Below are 16,955 nucleotides of genomic sequence, written 5' to 3' on the forward strand. Positions count from 1 at the left end.
CACTCAGATCTAATGTTGGACTTTATGCTATACTATAGTCACAAGTATTGTGTACATTGTCTGTACACTCAGGTCTAATGTTGGACTCTATGCCATACTATAGCCACAAGTATTGTGTACATTGTATGAACACTCAGGACTAATGTTGGACTCTATGCTATACTATAGCCACAAGTATTGTGTACATTATCTGTACAATCAGGTCAAATGTTGGACTCTATGCTATACTATAGTTACGAGTATTGTGAACATTGTATGAACACTCAGGTCTAATGTTAGACTCTATGCTATACTATAGTCACGAGACTTGTGAACATTGTCTGTACACTCAGATCTAATGTTGGACTCTATGCCACACTATAGTCACAATTATTGTGTACATTCTCTGTACACTCAGGTCTAATGTTGGACTCTATGCCACACTATAGTCACAAGTATTGTGTACATTGTCTGTACACTCAGGTCTAATGTTGGACTCTATGCTATACTATAGCCACAAGTATTGCTGTACATTGTCTGAACACTCAGGTCTAATGTTGGACTCTATGGGCAGTTTCCTTCCCCAGAGACCTTTATTACATTACATTACCATGAGAGCATAATGGATGTATTAAGCATGGATAATTACAACTCTTAGAAGGGGGGAATGGATGTTGAATATACGTGGATATATTTACAGGAAAATTGGTTTTAATTTAGGTTGCTGGTATGGAGTATTTACTAGTCAGTTCGTTTAACCAGTAGGTTGGGAGGGGTTGGGGTAAAAGGTGTGGATGGAGGTGTCAACTGCGAGCATCACTTTTAAACAGTTCATGAAAATCGGTGAAACACCTTTAAAGTTTCTAGTGTTTTTCTGCTATTAGCTGGCTGAAAACTTGTAGAGGTGAGGTAATATATCGTAACTGGGTAGTACAAACGAATGGTGTCCATACTTTTTCACCAATTATATTAATCTACACAAGGGATAATTTTGTTAATCATAATTAGGGTGGTATTTATATTCATGGTTAATTGTCTTATTGTAGTACATTAAAATCCCTAATCCCTTTCCACCACTATACCTTATCATTCATGTAATCTATGTAGGTTAATTTTAGAATAGAGTGATGTCTCCATATGACTTTTTACATCCTTTTAAAACACACATGAGCTCATGAAAAGGGATAATGTTTGAAAATGAGAATCAAAAAAGGCCTCACTATGTTCTCTTAGACATAGAAGGTACAACTAACATTAAGAACAAGGATGACAACATCCATAAGTAGCGAAGCACCAATTTCTTTTAATAAATTAACAGCATCTCTGTCTGTCTGTACGGAAGGATCGTTAACCGCTGAACCGATATGGTTCTTCTTTATAGTGAAGCTTCTATAGGTACAAGGAAGGTTTTACACAATTTTGGGGGAGGGTATCTTCATCCACAAAATAAAATTTCCACCCCCCCCCAAAAAAAAAAAAAAAAAACTGTCTATCCCTCTGAAGCTTAAGATCTCTTTAACAGCTGAACAGATTGGGTTTTACTCTTCAGAGAATCTAGCTACTGGTCCTGCAGTGGTTTTAATGTATTTTCACCCCCCCTCCCCCCCAAAAAAATAAATAAATAAAGATCCAGCCCCCCCCCCCCCCCATTTTTTAATTGCAAGGAAAAACAAATAAGAGAGGTGGGGAAACTACCACAACACTTGCGGCGAAGCCCCGATGAAGAAAGCTAATATTTTAGCACAATAATAAATCTATAGTATAGATGTATAACCAGACAACTACCTGCCCCCCTTATCCAAGGACCTTTTTTGTCTGCTAGCAAATTGCTGTCTGCTCTTTTGTAGCGATTTGGCTAGGTTAATATTCCCGATGCTATTCGTCGATTTACAAAGACACAACTGAAAGTCGACACAATGGAAGGGAACATACAGTTATTAAACCCATTCCCCCTCTAGTGTTTTACTCTAATAGCACAAATAAAGTTGACCTTATGTCATGAAATAAAAATGGTGATGCCTGACATAATATGGACATAACGAAATCTAAATGACATTATGACTACAGACTGATATAATAAGTACGCAAGTTTTGAACAAGATATCTGAGATTTGAAACTAAAGGGGAAATTAGACTGTTTATTACACAGGACCCAAAGTTTTATAATATAGTTTTCTATTCGTTAGCAAAAAAAACTTTGGGGACTTTAATTGAATTTTGATTGGTTGGTTCATTAAGTGTAGTGTCCAAATGTTGCATTAATAATTGTAATCTACGCAAGGGGTAATTTTGTGTATCATAATTGTGGATAAACAATAATTTATCGGCCATTTTCTGATCCATTTAGATCCCTTTAAACATTACCTAAATTTTCAGGCATACTTTTTAAAGAGCGAAGTTTAACTACAAATACTTGATGAAAAACCGTTGGTCTATCTTTTTATTTATAATTATTAGATAGCAATTAAATTATTCTCATAATTTAAATTTGCAAATTTTTTGTTAAGATTTTGAAGAAATATAAGTTTTAAATAAACTTTAATTTAGATTTTTATTGAAATGTACTTTTCGGTACTAAAGGGTAAAGTAGTTTAGATTTTTAAAACATTTAACAATTAAATAATACATTTTAAAAAAATAACAATTACATATAAACAAAAATATAATAAATGAATTAATTTTTTTCAATACATTTTTCAAATTATAAACTATTTGGTTGTAAGTAAAGTACGATATTTTTTAAAATTTACATAACCGGCTTTGATTGTATTTCCATTAGTTTGTGCGGTGTATTAGTTGAGCGTGGAACGTTGTTGATTATGGATGTAACGACTTTACACTATTAAGTTGTTTATTACTTTAGGCCTAGATTTATTTATAATGTTTTAGTGATGTTCTACAGCGATTATTATATGTAGCGATGGTACTCTATAATTCGAAATGTCCGTCCGTCTATCAGAGACAGAAGGGGGGAAATATGATTTTCTCTGTACCTATAAAAGATAGAGCTGAATTTTTCAGGGACTAACTTAATTATATTAATATTTTTCATATTTTATTAAGTTTCATTAAGATTCGTCAATTTGCTGGGGTGCTAGATCGATTCCTAAATTTTCTTCATGATTTTTTAACTTCTATTAAGATACTGCTGAAATTTTCAGGGATTAAATACTTACATATTCTGCATACTTTAAGATTTGCTTATATGTTAGGGTGCTAGTTTAATTCTTGGTTTGAAGTTTTTATCTACTCCTTTTTGAGATAGACTGCTGATATTTTTAGGGATGAAATGTTTTAACAATGTGCTTATCCTCACAATGTTTAATTAAGATTTGCTTATTAGTGTAAGTGCTAGAGCGACTCCTATTGATTTTTACGTTATACATCTTGCAAGGTTTTGTGATTTTTTGTTTAACGTTTTTTATGAAACTGTTCTATAGTTCATTTTTTTCCGGATATCCATCCTTTTTTTTAGCTTTGCTACTTATGGATGTTGTCATCCTTGTTAACTCTTATGTTCTAAATATTTTTATGTACTGTATTAAATTATGCACTGAACTATCATTTTGATATTTATTGTCAGCTTTCAGAAGTGTTATTTTAAAATGAAGATTTTATTGTTTTGCCTCTTAGTAGGCATCTGTAGGGCTAATGACAAAGATATGGTAGATATAGGTAAGTTTTAGAAGCTAAGCTTTTCTATAATTAGGGTCGGTCCGTTCGTATTTTAATGTTAATGTTAGTTTGTCCTACCGTTTCAGAGCTTCGCTTTTATGGATGTTGTCATCCTTGTTTCATTATGGATAAGAAACTGATTACTATCTACAAATGGGAACAGTTTCTCAGCCATACTGAAAAATTATGTTTTTTATCGTATTACAGTAAGTTTTCTGCAAATTTTAAATTTAAAATGGTAAGGTTTTTTACTTTGAACTAACAAAACTGGTTTTAATCTTGTAATTTTTCAGTTTAATATTTGCGGAAAACTGTTTGTTGCAAATTTTTCATTCAAACGTCTGGTTTGTTGGACAAATGTTTAGTATATCTATAATTCAAAGTAGAACGATGTCTGTTTGTCCCTCTGTCTCTCCTTCAGGCTGTCTTTTCGTCTGTCCCTTAAGATCTCTGTAACTACTGAACCGATCGGATTCTACTCTTCAGGGAAAATACCTACTGGCCCTGTGGTTGTTTTAGGATTTTTTTTTGGGGGGGGGGTTGGGGGTGGGACACTCCCAACCCCACTCTCCAAAATAGACAAATAAAATGTCCCTTTTTTAAATATGTTTAAAATAAGTGGTTGCCTCTCCAATTTTTTTTAAAGTTACCTCAGGGGCTAAAGCCTTTAGAGGCTAGATCGAAGCCGCTATGGAACTTTGTCATTATTATATCTATAAGTAGCGTAGAATTAGAAATTAACTATCAACATGAAAATAAGTTTTAATTGGCATTAAATTATGATCAAAGCTTATTTTAAGATAAGAGAATATCTACCACAATTTTAAAAGAAAATATCTTTTTAATGTCGTTCTCCTCGTTATCAATACTTAAAACTGTAAAGCTGTAGTTACCTCGTCAAATACCTCTTACGTTTGGAAATGCTATCTATGACATTCAAAATTAGGTTAAGTAATAGCCATCAGACAACCAAAACTTTGATTGAACGACCTTTGTTTAAGAAGTCTTAACTGTGCATGGTAATGAGTTGCGCCTGTTTTGGGACAAGGCATTCTTCCTACTCTAACTATTAATGTCGCGCACCTGACATTATTAACGTCTTTATTTATGACGCGGTGTTGTGCAGAGTTTCGAAGCTATCACCTCCCCGGCTACGAGCCAGTGCGCTACGTGTTGAGCCACGGTCGCGGGTTTTAACCTGTAGTTAAACTATCCAGAGATTTTTTACAAACTGCATGAAAACAGTAGATAGAGCAACAGTCCATTAAAATATTGTTTCTAGGTTAATACAGAGCTTTTAGATTCTAATGGCGACATTCTACTAATTCTATAATACTTTGGTTCCCTAAATAAACCTTTACAAAATGTTTTAGTTGAAGAAAGTGAAGTGTTATTGGAAAGAGTAAAGCGTCAAGTCAGTGAAGATGATATCAAGGATGCTCTATGCAAGGTGATTCAGATTAGATTTATTATTCTTTAGTGCAGATACATTAAAACAACTATAAATGAAAATTATAATATTTTTATATATGGGGTTAAATTTTATTTTGTTATGAAATGTGTAAATTCTTTCTAAATGGCAATTATTAAAAAGGTTTAAAGAGTGCAGTAATGTGTATTCACACAAGGGGTGTATACCCACCTTAAGCTACAAAAGTTCTCATTTTACCCTCTGAAAACTAAGAACAAAATATAATATTACCCCCCCCCCCCCTCTCATCCAATCCTTTTGTAACCATTCCTATCATCTCTACCTAAATTAAAGGATTTGACGTCCCTGGTGATAAAAAATAATTATTTCATAGTCCTCCAAATGGGCAAAGAATAGTCAGAGGGGGTGCTGCCACTTTTACCACTAGCAAAAATACAGCCACTGTGTTTTTGACAAAAAGTGGGTGTGTTTTTGTCAATTTCGATTATAGCTGTGTTTTAATTATTTTGTTAAGGATAAAAATGCTGGTGAATTTTTCCGTCTTGTAGCTGGGGGAGCCAACTGTAGGGACGTTGTTGCTTGCGCTGAAAATGGTCTCCAAGCTATTAGGTATGTCAACTTATCTAGTCTTGTGCTGGTATCTTAAGCAATTGACAAATAACTAATCAAAATTAACAATTAAATTAATTTTATTTGTGGAAAAGTTTGGTATTCGAATGTTTGTTCAATTAAATTGATTAATAACTTGAGAGATTGTGATCATGAAAATTTGCGAACTAGTAAAATTGAGGGTAATAATCTCTCCCTGTTTAAGTGACTGAATTTAAGAGAATCCAGTCTTTTAAAGTAAAATCTACAATTTAGAACTACCTTCTGCTTATTATTTGATAAATAAACCTTTCCTAAAGAAGTAATTTAAGCATTAAGCAATCTTCACCCTTTTCAAAAATAATTTACGGTTTACAAAATGTTTATTGCAGGTGTCCCCCTGGATTAGCTTTTGATTTGGACAAACAGACCTGCGAATGGAAGAATGCTGTCAAGAATTGCAATGTTAAGGTAAAAATTGTTTTCACTCTTTCATTGATGAGAAAGCCGCAAAGGTAAATGCAACCCAGTTTTCAAAATGTTTGATAATTCTCCCCAAATATACTTTTAAGATTGGTTTTTATAAAGCAAATTCAAATTTATTTTAAACATTCAACAATTTAGACCTCCCTGCCCCCCATCGTCCCCCCAATTTATTTTACTTTCTCCCAAAAGGAAAAAAGGAAAAAAACCAAAAAACATTTAAATGAGTAATTTGATGTATATATTTTAATTGTGAAAATTTGCAGTAAAGTTAATTATCCGCGGATATTAAATGAAAAATTATGATATTGAAAAGTTTTAACCTAAGTGATTAATTTTATTCGTAGAAAATTGTTTGTATTCCGATGCTATGAATGATTTTTCAGAATAGAAGAGACTTGTTTTAATCCAGCAGATATTAATTTGTTTCAAAGCTATACTATATTATAAATTAATCTTAATCAGAATACATTTAGGCTCGCCCCAAGCTTGCACTGCCCCTGTTCAAGACCATAGAGCCTTTGTGTGATATAATTTAATATATTTAGGCTCGCCCCAAGCTTGCACTGCCCTTGTTCAAGACCACAGAGCCTCTGTGTGATGAGGGATACTTGGCTTGTGGAGATGGACAATGTGTCAAGTAAAGTTTTAATTTTATTCATTGTTGTCTCGCTACTTCTGTTTTCTTAACAGTTTCTGCTAACTTTGAATCTAATTTATTGAATTATTTACTATTTCAATTTCAGTCATGATTAATTTTTAGCTTTGAAGGCAAAGACCAAAGAAATAATAACTTTTACATATAGTTTGTATTAATCCAAATTACTTATTTCTTTTTCCGGAAAAAATATTCTTAGTCCTATCCTTATTTTGATGTTAAGGAAAGAGCTGTTCTGTGATGGAGAGCCTAACTGTTTGGATGGATCTGATGAGAACCTGTGTGGTCCCAGAACTGATCCTAACAGAGCTGATGAATGCGATCCTGAGATTTGCAGGGCGAGTTGTTTTAAATCAAACTATAATTTTCAGGAAAGCTCTAACTAGTCTTTGCCCATTTGGAGGACTATGATTCTTTTCTTTTCTCTTACTTTTGAAATAAAAGTAATTTTCTGTTGCCGTAATCTCAACCCCTGCGAGGGCATTATTAACCCTACAGGGTCTTTCTGCAGTGGCCTAACCCTTAGGGGCTAAAGTTTCCAATATAACCTAACCATATCTTGCTTTAGGATATAAATATAATTTAGGGGTTCATGGTAAACCTACTAAAGTTGAACCTTTAATATTTGATTGTTCAGCTTCCCGACTGCTTCTGTTCCCCTACCAGCACCAAGGTTCCAGGTGGACTGGAGCCAACTGATGTGCCACAGATGATTGTCATTTCTTTTGATGATGCTGTCAACTCTAATAATTTTGATATCTACAAGAGATTGTTCAATGGCCAGAGAAAGGTAAATATTTTTCTAGTATGGCTTTAAAATCAACTAATATCTCCTGGATTGGAACTAGTTTTTGGCCATGCTAAAAATAATGTATAGCATCGTATTACAGACAATTTTAAGTACTTCTTTTGGAACACATCCTAACCCCCCCCCCCCCCCCCGTCAAAATCTTCTCTCACATTCCTAATGGGATTTTAACACATAAAGAACTTTGGAATTTATAAACAAATACTAATTACTTCTCATGAAAGTTTCTCTTTCAGTATACAATATTAACGTTTTTCAGAACCCCAACAGTTGTGATATCAGAGGAACATTCTTTGTATCTCACAAGTATACAAACTACTCTATGGTTGAAGAACTTCATAGGCTTGTAAGTACAAGAGTTTCTTGCATAATAATGTAGAGTATATTTTTTCATCCCAAACCCTGTGGGGAGTTCAAACCCTTGCGGGTTTAACTTGTACCTAATATAACCAAATCTTATTCAGCTGTTTGTTATAACTCTAAATGCACAATTGTTTAAGTATTTTACACTAAATTAAAGAGATTTACTTGGATCATAAAACCTAAAATTTTAATATCTTGTGAAATTGCCAATGACCATAAACTACCTAACCCTAATAAATTTTTAAAATGTTAGGGAAATGAGATGGCTAGCCATAGCATAACTCATGACAATGATGAAGACTATTGGACACTGGGATCTAAGGACACTTGGGCAAAGGTAATGAGATAACCTATAGTATTTTTTAAGACAAAGAACTCTGAAATTACTTGTCCTAATTAGTTCAATTTACAGGAAAGTTTTAGAAAAATCTTTCAGTTTAAGCTAGTGGCAAGATAACAATTTAACATCTAAACAGATTTTGAAAAGCATAATAAAGGGGGGGGGTTTTTAATGCAACCATCTCGTAATCAGTGATTAAATGGCACTTAGAATTCGAATTTCTATCTAAAATTTTTCATGAGTAATCCTTGGTAGGTCTATTTTCCCTAAATCGAACAAAAAGTTGGAAAAGTAACGGCTGGCGGCTAAGCCGTTTAGCCGTTTTTTGCCTATTTTCAGGGCAAATTCATCATTAATTACGTAGGAATCAACTTTTTAAAACATATTTTTGGTTTAATTCATGTTAAATGATAGCAATAACCAATTTTTAAATTTCTAGTACCAACAGCTACCAGCTAGAACCTTTTGATAAGGTTTTTGAGTGAGAAAAAGTATTATGTGAAGATAGGTTTCGTGACTTTTTTGCTTTTAAGATAGTAATAAAATGGCAAAACAGCTGAGCCGCCAGCCGTTAGCCGTTACTTTTCCAACTTTTTGTTCGATTTAGGGAAAATAGACCTACCAAGGATTATTCATGCAAAATTTCTGATCGAAATTCGAATTCTAAGTGCCATTTAATCACTGATTACGAGATGGTTGCATTAAAAACCCCCCCCTTTACTGCACATAATTGTCTTCGAATGCAGTCGTTAATTATAATTTGGGTCCTTTAAAAGAATCTTTTACTTCTCTACTTTTGAATGTTGTCATCTTTGGCATCAGTTTATCAAAGTAATCTTAATATCACTTTACTATCAAGGAAATGGCGGGAGGAAGAGCTATTCTAGAGAAGTTTGGCAGATTACCAGTTGGTGAAGTTTTGGGTGTGAGAGCTCCCCTACTTAGGCTTGGTGGCAACAACATGTTTGCAGTAAGTTCTATTTTTAAAAGTTTATAATTAGGGTTGGTCCGTACATCTGTAACTGACAGTTAACTCTTTTAGTAAAATTCTAACACTCGGAAAGTTTTTATTTCTCTTATATATAGAACAGCTTTCAATAACATTGAATGTATGATATCTGTTATTATCGATTTAAAGTTTAATGAGACATCTTAGTATCATATTGGCTTTTTACCAATAACTACTTTTTTGCTATTGTGCCTTTTTTTAAACTAAAATCTTTAATATAATAAGATCACTCCATTTTCGAACATTTTTACAAATAAGCTATTACTTTGTTGCATGCACTAGCGGCAATGCCCCTAGATGCCTCTAGGGGCACTTGAGGAGGGAGTCTAATTTGATAACCCAATTTCTTTTAGAATTGGAAAGAAAAAGTTACAAAAAAATTTTGGGAGGGTACCCTCTCCCAAAATAGTTATAAACCATCCCCGGACCTATGAGAAGCTACCCTGTTAAGAAGAACCCGATCGGTTCAGCAGATAGCGAGATACTTCGTTACAAAGACAGACAGACAGACATCGTTCTACTTTGTATTTTGGTTGTCTGACCATGATAGATGAAGGAAATCTAGATAATTTTCAGTTAAAACAAAAATAAAGGGATTTTAACTTGTAGAATTACAAAACAATATTTTAGGCTTTGGAAGAGACTGAATTCTTGTATGACTCCAGTATGGTTGCTCCCCTGCAGAACCCTCCTCTCTGGCCCTACACAACCTACTTCGCCATCCCCCATGCCTGCCATGGTAACTTCCAGAAATGTCCAACAAGGTTCAGTTTTAATTTTTAAAATATTTAGAATTCTCTCTGACGTGAATCTGCAACAAAAAATATTTAAACTTGTAAAGACTTTTAAAATACACAAATCAGATCATTTTCACAGAAGCTTTCCTCTTATTTCTTGGCCCTGTAGGGTGGGGGGCTCTATCCCTTCGGAACCTACTTCCTAACCCTGAGGCGCTAACTTAAAATAACTTATGAAAAGCTACTGTGAAATTACGACGAAACCCGCTACTTCATTTACTTTCCATGATTCCACTAATCTTTTACTTTTGTAATTATAAAACATTTTTGCATTTGTGAATTGGAAAAGTTAAGAGCATGATTTTTTTTGTATCTGCACATTTCTTAAGTATAAACAAAATTAATTTTAAAATTATTATGGACTAAAACTATCCTTAGACTTAAATTTATACATAAAATAATTCTAAAACCATACATGTGCTTGGGTCAAATTTCTGTAAAATGTAAAATTAAATTGATTAAAAGGTTACACTTGATAAGTGAGGCTTTGTAATTGATTAACAAAAGCATTACTAATAATTATGTTTCTTAAAATAATATAGAGTAAATTTAAAAAGCTGTAATTATATTATAATTAAGGAGCTACGGAGTGTGGGAGATGGTTATGAATGAGTTTGATCCCAGAGAGGTTCCTGGCCAGAGTAATGAAGAAGTTTCAGGTATAAACATTCAGTTTTTTTTTGTATGGAAATATTTATAGTATCGTTGGCAATCTGTTAATTTTTGGACCAGATTCTGATTCTTACAAGAATCCGTCCAAAAATAAGACTGATTCTCCGCGGATTCCGGATTCTTATTTTTTTTTGACTAATTAGGATTTTGGATTCCGGATTCTAGTGATATTTTAAAAGGGTTAAAGTTAAAGGGTATTGGGAAGAATCTAAAGCTGCATTTTTTCATATTTTCTGATCTCTTAACTTGGTGGTGTAGTTGGGGAGAGATGGGGGTTAGGGGGTGAGATTTATGTCTTCAATGAGGGTGGGGGGGTGAAAGAAAAAACTCAAAACTCAAGACTCTAATTAATTTTAGTGTAAAAATTAAGAATTCGAATCAAATATTCAAAAACTGATTTCGGATTCTGGATTCCAAAATTGGCCAAAAATTGGGTGGATTCTGGATTCGGATTTCCAACCCTAATTTATAGTGCCTATTGAACCCATTATACTTCCCCTCCCCCCCCGCCACTAAATTATTTTGGGTTAGGGTTTATAGGGTACATGATAGATCCCCACCGCATTTATAACCCTGCAGTGTGTTAAGAATCAAGAAAAAAACACAACCTCCTTCAGATACTTATTGGTCATTGTCAGCTACTTTAGTAAATGTAGCTTTTTAAACTATCATATCCCCATTTTGTGGTGTTAATTAAAAGATAACTTAATAGTTTTCTCTCTTCTCATAATTACTATTGACATTCTCAGAAAGGCTAAAATATTTTTATTTTTGTTGCTTGTTTGTCTTACAAAAAAAATATTACTTTTATCTTACACCAGAAATAAAGTGAAACTTTTACCGGGCTAATATAACAAATAACTATATTCTTCTCTCAACCCTCACCTCATCTCTCCCACTGGATGAACGAACTGATCAGTAATAGTTCCATTTTAGCAACCTAAATATACGTTAATTTTTCCTCTGGAAAATATCCACATCTCTTCTCTTAATGTACATAACTGTCATGCAACTTTAAGTATATTGACCATGTTATTTTCCTATTTAGGATGTGTGATGTTGGACAGCTGTTCTGACATTCGTACTCCAGATACTTTGTACAATGTTCTCACTCATAACTTCATCAGGCACTACGAACAGAACAGGTAATTTCAGAGAGATGGCGGGGACAAAGTGCTGTTATTATACTAGTCTCCAAAGTTTTGCAACTATTCTTATTCATTGGCTCTACAACTTTTGAGACTTATATTTAATTTTGGTTGTTTCTTCGTTGAATGTCTAACCGTTTCAACCAATAATTGTACAATAAATCTACTGAAGGTGGAATTTTGTGTAAAATCATTAATGTTCATGTGCATCAATTTATCGTCCCTTGTCTTATCTCTTTAGATCATTGGGTAAAAAATGAAGCAGCTTAGATAAAATGTATTTATGGGCTAACATAAATTGATTTTTTCAGACAATTTTTTTTCCAATATGAAACTTTTTATAATAAAGGTCTAAATAAATTTTGCTTTTGAATTTGACACTGCAAAGAATCTTTATGAAAGTCTTAATCACATGTTATTATAAGTGTATCCCCAGAGAACATTGAATTTTGTCATTTTAGAGCTCCTATGGGTCTGTATATGCATGCCGCCTGGTTTAACAAATCCCCAGAGATGCTGGACGCCTTGGAGTTCTGGATTGACGAGATCCTGTCCACCTACAACAATGTCTTCTTTGTCACTATGAATGATGTGCTCAAGTTTATGCAACAGCCTTTCCCTATTAGGTATTGTTTCTTCTTGCACCGTACTACATTTCAATATTACTTTTATTGTACTAGCGGCCTCGAGGAGCACTTTAGGAGGTGGGGGTTAATTTATTTGAATTAAAGAGGTAATAAAATTGATGGAGAATAATTTTTTCTAGGGCGATTTCTCTTTGGAGGGTGGTAGTTACCTCTCCCTAATTAGTTTTAAAACTTCCCTGGACCTATTATAAGCTACCCTGTAAAGGAGAACCATATCGGTTGTCGGGCCCGGGATAACTTAACTAGTATTAATTTATATTATTTAATCCGTGGGTAATTTTCAATGCGATTCTATAAATAGATTTCAGTGTGGCTGAGAACAGTTTCTAATCCAGTGGATATTAATGTTTTAAAGCTGTACTGGAAATATATTTTAGCTACTGATCAACAATTCTATTTTCAGAGATGCCGTCAAGTTTCAGGGATGGAGAAGTAGATGCACTCCTTTAGATACTCCTGATCAGTGCGCAGTAAGTTTTTAGAATTTTTTTAAATTGAGAGTATTTGGGGGGATATTTGTTGTTTCACTTAATATGGCTTAAATTCCTGCTGGACCTTTAGTTTTAATCCCTGAATATTAGAGTCTAGCCTGTTTAGCGGTTACAGAGATCTTAAGCTTCAAACTGACAGACTGATATTGTTCTGTTCATTATTAACTAACTGATGCCCACCTAAAAGCTATATATTCAAAGAATGAAAGAAATTGGAATAATAGCCTAAAACTAAACTTTGATAAAAAAATTAAAACAATTCTGGGACCTATAAGAAGCTTCCATTGAACTCAATCAGTTCAGTAGTCATTGAGATCTTAAGCTTCAGACAAAAAACCCTTACTACTTTATATAATAGGATTTCTACTTTTTAGACTTCCAACACTTGTGTGCTACAGAACGCAGAACTGGGTGGACTGAAGCAGCGCATGCAGACTTGTGCCCCCTGTCCCAACAGCTATCCTTGGCTCAATGACCCCCAGGGCTCTGGCATCATTGACCCACTTGATTTAGTTAAATAATTGTGACCCTATTCTAGTAATTTAATTATGTTTTAATATTTGTGATAACTTTTAATAATTTTAAATAAATTTTAGTAAGTTACCTAAATTTTTTATTCACACCTTAATTTACTCAAATTTCTAAAATTGAAAAAAATCCTCCGATTTTTGTTGTACAGGTATAATCCTCTAAATATGTCAAAATTTTAATGTTTTAGTAAAGTCAACTTAATCCCAAGTAATAAAATTAAATTCATAGCGGCCTGTTATTTTGTCATGATTCATATTGTGAAGAAATTTTATGATCTTATTCTCCAAGTAAGTAATATCCTAAAAGATTTTATAGCAGACTCTTTAGATGAGAAATAACTGACCTTTCGTAACAAAGTTAAAATGTCCTAACGGACTTAAAACTTAATTATTTGCGAGTATATTACTAAATGTTAACTAAAAAATATTATCAATAGTGTGCATAATGAATTGCGTACATTTTTAAATTTAAAGTTGCGCGGCTTGTGTTAATAGTTAAAAATGTTATGTACATGTAAGAAATATAAGAACGGTTTCTGAGCTACAATTAATTTAGGAGCTAGGTCCAAAACTTTACTCGCAAGTCAAGTTTTAAGTCTGTTGGAATATTTTACCACGTAGCTTCCCAACTATTAGTAGCAGAGGAAAATCTTTCTATATTTTCAAAAAAAATTTAATTCCGCACAATTTGAATTTTTAAAATCTATTAATTTTTTTGCTCACTCTTTATATCTGATCAAGTAATTATGGGTGGGTATTTTAATAATCATAAACAGAAAAAAAATTTAAAAAACCATGTTTTTCAATACTTTATTTAAAAAAAATAATATGTAAAAAATATTTAAAAATAAAAAAATACTTTCACATGGAATGAATAATATAGTACAGATTGTTCATTGATTGCTATTGATAGTTTGAAATTCTCAGATATTAAGAACTAAGGTTCTGAGGCCAATTGTAATAAAAATAACACTGAGTAAATTTCAATCTTAAATTGAACATTGATAGGTCATGATTATTTTAAATTTAATGTCTAGTTCTGTGCTACACAGTTCATCACTTTAAAAATTGAGTTTAAAATTCCCAATATTAACTAGACCACTGTAGCTATACAGGATGCGTAGATTTCATATCTGACAACCACAAAATCCAAACAAATATTTGAAAAATTAAGTTTGAAAATTTTATCCTCTAGGAGCACACACTAATGATCAGAAAAACAAATTTTGACATTTTACTATTCTTTATAACTTTACTTTTATAAAGTTTTTCATAAAACCAATTTATGTTTGATTTATTGATTTCAGAATTAAAAAATAATACCTAGGTATTGGCTTTTCTTATCATAATTGTGTGGGAACTTCTAGGGGATGAAAATTCACTGGATGGCAATGGTTTAGTTAAGATTGGGAATTTCTAACTAAATTTTTACAGCTAATAAACTGTGGCTGGTAATCGGGATTAAATACATACACGACATATTTGGTCGAGACTAAATGGGATCATAAAATACTAACATGTTTTTTTTTCAATATATGGCTTCGAAACAGGTTAATATCCGCTGGATTAGAACCGTCTCTCGAGTCTCAGCCATATAAAAAAATCCTGCATGGTATCATATTCCAGACAATTATCCACGAAAAATTAAATTAAATCATAAAATTTTTTATTTTAATATCTGCGGAAAGTTGTCTATAATAATAAAAAGATGTTTTAAAATATCCTCCTTTTACAGTTAGGGAGTTGAATCCATTTTTATAGAAGCCGAAATATAATCTATGATTATGGTTTGGACCCTCTAAAACTGTAATCTACCTTTCCACTTTCCCCTCTCTTGGTGAAGATATCTTCAACGCCAATACGATTTTTGAAATATAAGATTCTACTTTCCTTCTCTTGGTGAAGATATCTTCAACGCCGATACGATTTTTGAAATGTAAGATTCCACTTTCCCCTCTCTTGGTGAAGATATCTTCAACGCCGATACGATTTTTGAAATTTAAGATTCCACTTTTGCCTCTCTTGGTGAAGATATCTTCAACAAGAGAGACAAAAGTGGAATCTTATATTTCAAAAATCGTATCGGCGTTGAAGATATCTTCACCAAGAGAGGGGAAAGTGGAAGGGTAGATTAAAGTTTTAGAGGGTCCAAACCATAATCATAGATTATATTTCTGCTTCTATAAAAATGGATCCCTAACTGTTTTAATAAAAAAAAATCCACTCTGAAACCTCTGTGATATTTGCATGAAAATATAGTGTTTAGAGACTTGTATACAGATTAATAGAGTGGGGAAATATGCGCTGCATAGATCACGCTTTGCATATAAAAACATATAGGGTAAGGGGGGGGAAGTTTCGGTAAGGGGCTATTCTCGGTAATTTCGACCTACCTTCATTAAATGACCTTTTTCTCCATGTTCCTTTCAAATGACAGAAAAAAACATAAAAGCAAATTTGTTCCTTATTAAATTGCCTACAAAAAAGTATAAAATGAATTTTTTGTGAGATGAATATTAAGGGTACTTATTGGGTCTCAAAGTCGGACGAAAATTTTTTTTTTCCAAAAATATTTTAGTAGGTGTGTAAAGATCGACCTACACAAAAATTGGTAAGACCTACGCTGATCTGAAAAACTTTTTGAACTAGAAATTGCCCGCTTTTTCCAAATCCGTTGAGAGCTTTAAAATCGGGTTAATATTTTTTTCAAAAATGACCAAAGTTGGCGCCGGGGGAAAAATCGGTAATTTCAAAAGAAATTAAAATTCAACTTTTAAGGTCATGTTTTCATGTTTTCTTTTGTCAAATCTATTATTCCATATGGACTTTTTAAGAATTAGGCCTAAAAATGAATAGAACAGATAAAAAACAAAATAAAAGTTAATTTTATTTTTTGAATCAAAATTTTGCGAGGAAAAAATCAAAATTTCTGGTCCTTTGAAAAAAAAATATTTTTGACATAGGAGGAATAGTCCGATCTTTATGAATTTTTTTGTGGTTAATCCCAATCACCTATACTAATTATGATTTATTACGCTTGTTTGGTCGTTTGGCCTTTTTTCATCGATTTTTTTAAGGTTAAAATGTAGTCAAGATTTTTTGCAAAGATGACACTTTTGCTTCAAATTCAATTTTTGAGGTCAATTTTTAATCAATTTTCATGTTTTTTGGGCTAAATCTATAGTTCAATGTGAGCTTTTTAAGGATCAGGCCTAAAAAGTAATAAAATACGTTTTTTTCTTATATTAATTTTAAGTTTTTTAAAAAAAAATTTTCGAAAAAAAAATCGAAAATTCGCGTCTTTCAAAAAAATTCATTTTTAACATAGAAGGAAT

At 32.7% G+C, this 16,955-nt stretch overlaps 1 protein-coding gene across 1 annotated transcript; it reads left to right on the forward strand.

The window, feature by feature from the left end:
• Positions 1 to 3,514: 3,514 nt before the first annotated feature.
• LOC145332086 (chitin deacetylase 1-like) lies at positions 3,515 to 13,693 on the forward strand. The gene is made up of 16 exons (XM_080177022.1): positions 3,515 to 3,654; positions 5,028 to 5,104; positions 5,601 to 5,695; positions 6,067 to 6,145; positions 6,706 to 6,797; positions 7,039 to 7,153; positions 7,453 to 7,605; positions 7,883 to 7,969; positions 8,240 to 8,323; positions 9,186 to 9,296; positions 9,966 to 10,099; positions 10,712 to 10,791; positions 11,853 to 11,949; positions 12,414 to 12,578; positions 13,003 to 13,069; positions 13,465 to 13,693. The coding sequence occupies exons 1-16, from the start codon at positions 3,585 to 3,587 to the stop codon at positions 13,609 to 13,611; spliced, it is 1,653 nt and encodes a 550-aa protein (XP_080033148.1). The 5' UTR covers positions 3,515 to 3,584; the 3' UTR covers positions 13,612 to 13,693.
• Positions 13,694 to 16,955: the final 3,262 nt, after the last annotated feature.

Source organism: Acartia tonsa, chromosome 11 (genome assembly GCF_053477335.1).
Source record: "Acartia tonsa isolate MP-2025a chromosome 11, ASM5347733v1, whole genome shotgun sequence".
NCBI classification, from domain to species: Eukaryota; Metazoa; Arthropoda; class Copepoda; order Calanoida; family Acartiidae; genus Acartia; species Acartia tonsa.

Coding starts and splice junctions, on each gene's coding strand:
- LOC145332086 (XM_080177022.1), top strand. CDS start 3,585: ATGAAGATTTTATTGTTTTGCCTCTTAGTAGGCATCTGTAGGGCTAAT. Junction 7,970..8,239: donor TTGAAGAACTTCATAGGCTT/GTAAGTACAAGA, acceptor TTAAAATGTTAG/GGAAATGAGATGGCTAGCCA. Junction 8,324..9,185: donor CTAAGGACACTTGGGCAAAG/GTAATGAGATAA, acceptor TTTACTATCAAG/GAAATGGCGGGAGGAAGAGC.